This window comes from Rattus rattus, unplaced genomic scaffold, assembly GCF_011064425.1.
Source record: "Rattus rattus isolate New Zealand unplaced genomic scaffold, Rrattus_CSIRO_v1 flattened_line_141527, whole genome shotgun sequence".
Lineage (NCBI taxonomy): Eukaryota > Metazoa > Chordata > Mammalia > Rodentia > Muridae > Rattus > Rattus rattus.
The window spans coordinates 1-4793 of NW_022651272.1; the positions used below are offsets into that span (position 1 = coordinate 1).

At 49.3% G+C, this 4793-nt stretch overlaps 1 protein-coding gene across 1 annotated transcript; it reads left to right on the top strand.

Annotated features, from left to right (window-relative positions):
• Window positions 1–2516: 2516 nt before the first annotated feature.
• On the top strand, window positions 2517–3900 carry LOC116889771 (apolipoprotein L3-like; the record flags this gene model as incomplete). The annotated part of the gene is given in 2 exon segments (XM_032890629.1): window positions 2517–2732; window positions 2734–3900. Coding segments are annotated over 2 exon segments (862 nt in total), but the record flags the coding sequence as incomplete, so codon positions are not given.
• Window positions 3901–4793: the final 893 nt, after the last annotated feature.

The window sequence follows — 4793 nt, forward strand, 5'->3', positions numbered from 1 at the left end:
TCCATGCTCAGATCCAGAGCCCCATGCTGTTCCATAGGAATGTGAGTTCAGTCTATAGGACATGGTGACGTCTGGGATAAGCAACAGGTCAGGGATGCAAATCCAAGTGCCAGAAGCCTTTCCGAAGCCCATTGACCCCAGGACCAGGGTCACAACCAGGGGTCAGGAGAGACTGTGTGTGACTCTGGAATGGAGGTGTAGGTAGTAGGCTAGAAGAGCAGGGCTGGGTGGTTAAGAGTGCTACTGCTCTTCCAGAGGTCCTGAGTTCAAATCCCAGCAACTATGTGATGGCTCCCAACCATGTGTAATGAGATCTGATGCCGTCTTCTGGTGGCTGAAGACGGATAGGGTGTGCTTATACATGAGAACATCAGGGCTGGAAGGAGAGGGACAGTTGAAGGTACAAAGGGGTGGATGGTCAGGGGCCCAATGAAAGACATAAAAGTGGGAGAAGGGATATTTCCCCCTGCTTGATGTCATGTCTCATGTGTGTGCAGGGCCATTTATGGGTGTGCTCTCCATACACTGTCTTTAAAGACTGCAGAATTCTCAGAGGTTATTTGAAATTTCTTCTGTTCTACAAAGAGCTCCCTGAATATCAGGAAGACAGGTGGCTATAGACAGCTCCCAAAGTCAGTGTGTTCGGAGGACGATTCGTGTAAGTCGAGAATCTGAGAGGACCCCATGTCAACACAGCAGAGAAAATGCTTGCCCTTTGTCTTGAACAATTCAGGGAATTTCTCTCCTTCCGGTTACTACAGCTGATCTCCAGGCCCCTTGCGTCTTTGCACATGGCCTTGTGGTGTTCCACGGAGACGCTGTCATCAGCTATGGTGTATGTTAGCCTGGTGATCTCTGTCTACAGGAATCTGCCATGTCGGGAGTCAGGAATCAGTGGAGAGTGGCAGTCAGTGTGGAGCCATGATTGGTAGCAGCAGTTCTGTCCCAGACACCACACCCAGCCACTGCTCTGGAAGCTCCAGCCTGGAAGGGGACAACTTTTGTGTGTCTACAGGGAGTAGGCAGCAGGGAAAATAATCTGGACGGTCTCCTGACCCTAAAGGGATTGGTTAGGGTTTATTATTCAATTCTCAGGAACAGCTACATGACAAAGTCTGAGGACAGGGTCTCAGTGAGCCTGCTCTCTCATCTTGGCACCAGCTATTAATGGAAGACTCCCCTAAATCAGGACAGTATTGGGAAATGTGAAAACAGCTCAGAGTTCACACAGCTGATTGATAGCCCATAGCACAGGGGATAAAAGGAGCCACTGAAGACAGGCACCAGTGAGATCTGAGAGAGCTTTTAGGCTTCAGGTTTCTTGCCCTTGGAATGAGGTGCCCTGCATTGAGTGTGTGAGGAGTCACATGACCCTTGCACACCAGAAAACCCACCTAGGACAGACATTCATCCTGATACAACTTCCAAGGACCAGGAGGACGCTGTTCAAGACTTGCCCCAGGGGAGAAAGATGGAACCACTCTGCACACACAAGGGGTTGGGGACTTAGGGCCACCTGGTAGCAAGGGCAGAAGACAGCACATCCCTTACAGGGACACCAACAACAGATCAATTCCAGGGACGTGGCCTTATGGGGATCTTCCTAAGGTCAATGCCTTAGGCTTGAGTTCCTCTGGAGGTCACAAATGGCACCAAATTCCTCATCACACTCACATCTTTAAGGTTGAGCATTTTTATAGAAAACTCCTGGGAACAGTGTATCTCAGAGCCTTCATTTTCCCACTTGAAATACCTCAATGATCCTGCCGTGTGCAGCAGATGCAGGAGGTCTGTGCAAAGCGTTAAAGCAAGTGTCCTGTCACCGTGTGCTGTCGTATGAAGCATGATGTGCAGCCATCATCTGCTTAGGTCTGGGAGCCTTTCAGACATAGGAATCCACTCTTAGCATCTCAGTCTGTGTATCCCACTGCAGAGCTCCCAGGCAAGCTCAGGCATTCTTGCAGACTGGAAGCTACAGGGAATGCAGATACCTTCCCAGCATCCAAAGGGACAGGAGAGCCTCTTGGGAGAGTTGCATCCCTCACAACACAGTTCTCAGAAGTAAAGAGCATTTACTCTGATCCCACATTCCTGTGCTCATCAAAGGCTTCCCCAAGATAGGATACTGATGACATCACAGAGTTCCCACAGGTAGTGATGATGCCACAGGGTTTCCCCAGGTAATGATTATATCACAGGGTCCCCACAGATAGTGATGACATCACAGGGTCCCCACAGGTAGTGATGACATCAAACTGTCCCCACAGGTAGGGACAATGCCCTTGAATGGCATTTTATCAAGTGCCTTTCACTGCTGTGTTGACTCTGCCTTACACACTAACCCCTATGGACTGTGGGCATCAAAAATGTTTCAAATGTTCATAGTAGAATGGAAAATGTTGTATCTCTGTAAAATTATTTCTGGTTGGGTTTTTCATATAAAGTTAAAGACTGAATAAGTTTTTATCTTAAAAAAAAACTTGCTGTTTTCCTCTTGCCTTTTACTTCTCTCACAGTGAGGAGGAAGCTGCGCTGTATGATGCTCTGAAGGAGCATTTACAACAGCATCCCACAGATGAAAATGACGGCCCTCAAAGGGAACAGGAGAAAGAGAGGTTTCTACGAGTGTTTCCTCAGCTGAAAAAGAAACTTGAGGACCACATCAAGAAGCTCCGAGACCTGGCTGCCCATCTTGACGAGGTGCACCACGGCTGTACCATCTCCAATGTGGTGTCTAGCTGTTAGCACTGTCTCTGGAATCCTTGGTTTGGCTCTGTTACCCTTTACAGGAGGGGCCAGCCTGATACTCTCAGCAACCGCCATGGGGCTGGGAGTGATAGCATCTGTCAATGGTCTTGTGACCAACGTTGTAGAAGAATCAATCAAACTGTCAGATGAATCTGAAGCCAGTCGCCTGGTTGGAGCCAGCATGGACATACTCGGGGAGATTCTAAAGATCACACCTAAGATCACAATCAAGCTTGGTAATACAGGCATGGAGTTAGTCGAGGCCTTCAAAACCCTCAGGGATCAGATCCGAGCCATCAGGGGAGCCAGGTCCATCTCTCAGGGTGCAGCAGCTGCCAGGAGCCTCACCTCCACTGGAGAAAGCTCTGTCCAAGGTGCTAGAGAGATGGGGGCTGCCTTCACGGGCTCTCCTCTCTCAATGACCAGAGGAGCCAGGTTTGGAGCAGCAGGGGTTACAAGCTTTTTCCTTGCATGGGATGTGTATCACCTTGTGGCAGATTCCATGGATCTGTATGATGGGGCAAAAACAGAGTCAGCTGGGGCACTGCGGGAACTGTGTCACAAGCTGGATGACAAGCTGAAAATATTTGAGGAGATCTACAAGGCACTGCAGTCAGACCTGCCTCAGTGACCCCACCTCCAAGCAGCTAAGTGTTCAGGGGACAGGGTGGGGACAGTGGAGGTGTGCTGTAACAAGGGAAACAGCCGAGGTCGAGGTGATGGAACAGATTGTGGAGGCCTTTGAATTTCTCTGGGTGAACAGAGCTAGGTCAATGCAGGTGGCCAGAGATGCCAGGAGAAGGGGAAACTGGAGTCTAAAAGGGCGACCAGAGTGGCCTAGAGTGTGGGGAATGGGATTGTAACATGTTGGGTGTGGTCAGGGAGGGCTGTACAGGACAAGCAATGAGAAGTCAGGAAGCCTGGGGAGCAGAAAATGGGGGAGAGCCAGAGTGAGAGTCAAGGCAGATTTACATAAGGCATCACACAGTGTAAGGAATGGAGATGAAGCCAACACTTTTGTGACAGGAGGTTGGGCATGTGGCTCTCAGCTCCTTCTCAATCTGTGGAGGCTCGCTGGCCATGGTGGTGTCTCAGATCAATGGGCTCTTGCCTTCCTGCGTTCTATAGGCTTGTGTTCAATAAATGTCAACTGGCTGGTCTGGAAAATGGCATAAAAGCAGTCACTTGAAACCTCTGGCCCACAGGTATTGGCAGATTCCGGAACCCCGAGGTGGCAAACATTGGCCTGACTTCCTAGTGTTGTCACAGAGCATGCTGAGCAGAGTCCTAGAAGATCTTCTTAATGTCCAAGTGGGATGGGTTCTGCTTCTGTCCCTCCATTTAGAAATAGAGCCAGGACAGTATCTTAAACCCTGCCATCCTGACTGTTCCAGCCCATTCCTCACTCTGATTAAGGGGACCCATCATGGTGGCTCAGCAAGATGAGCTGTGACTCCGTGGACATTTACATGGTCCTGTCATAGTAGGCCTGTGACTCAGTGGACATTTACACGGTCCTGCACACGTGTTTTTCTCTGCCAAGCTGAAGTCATGCGATGTTAAGAAGAGAAAAAATCAAGAGAAAGAACTATTAAAAATATAGCAACAAATATCTCTCTTCGGGAAAACGTGGTCTCCAGCATCTCATATCTTAGGCTCTGTCTCGGCTCAGTCTCTGGTTGTGGAGTGAAGGCCAATGCCTCTTCCTCAGCCAGTCTCCTCATCTGAAAAACCACAGGACGGCCCCTCACTACACTTCGTAATCACACACTGATTTGAAAAATGGGGAAAGATTTGTATTCCAGGGAATGATTGGAAGACTCCAATCAAATGGTGAAATAAATGTGTTGAAACTGTCCGGTTTAGTTCCTGAGTAGTTCCTTGCTCTTCCTCCCTCAACCTGGGAGGATATGGTAATCAAACCCAGTAACATTTGGGAAAAACCAAACAGACCCGAGAGGAAGGGTTTCATTACCCCTGGTACCCAGCTCCCATCAGTCTCTCCTGCTGGGACAGAGCAGAGGTGGCACATAGCCATCCAGCTG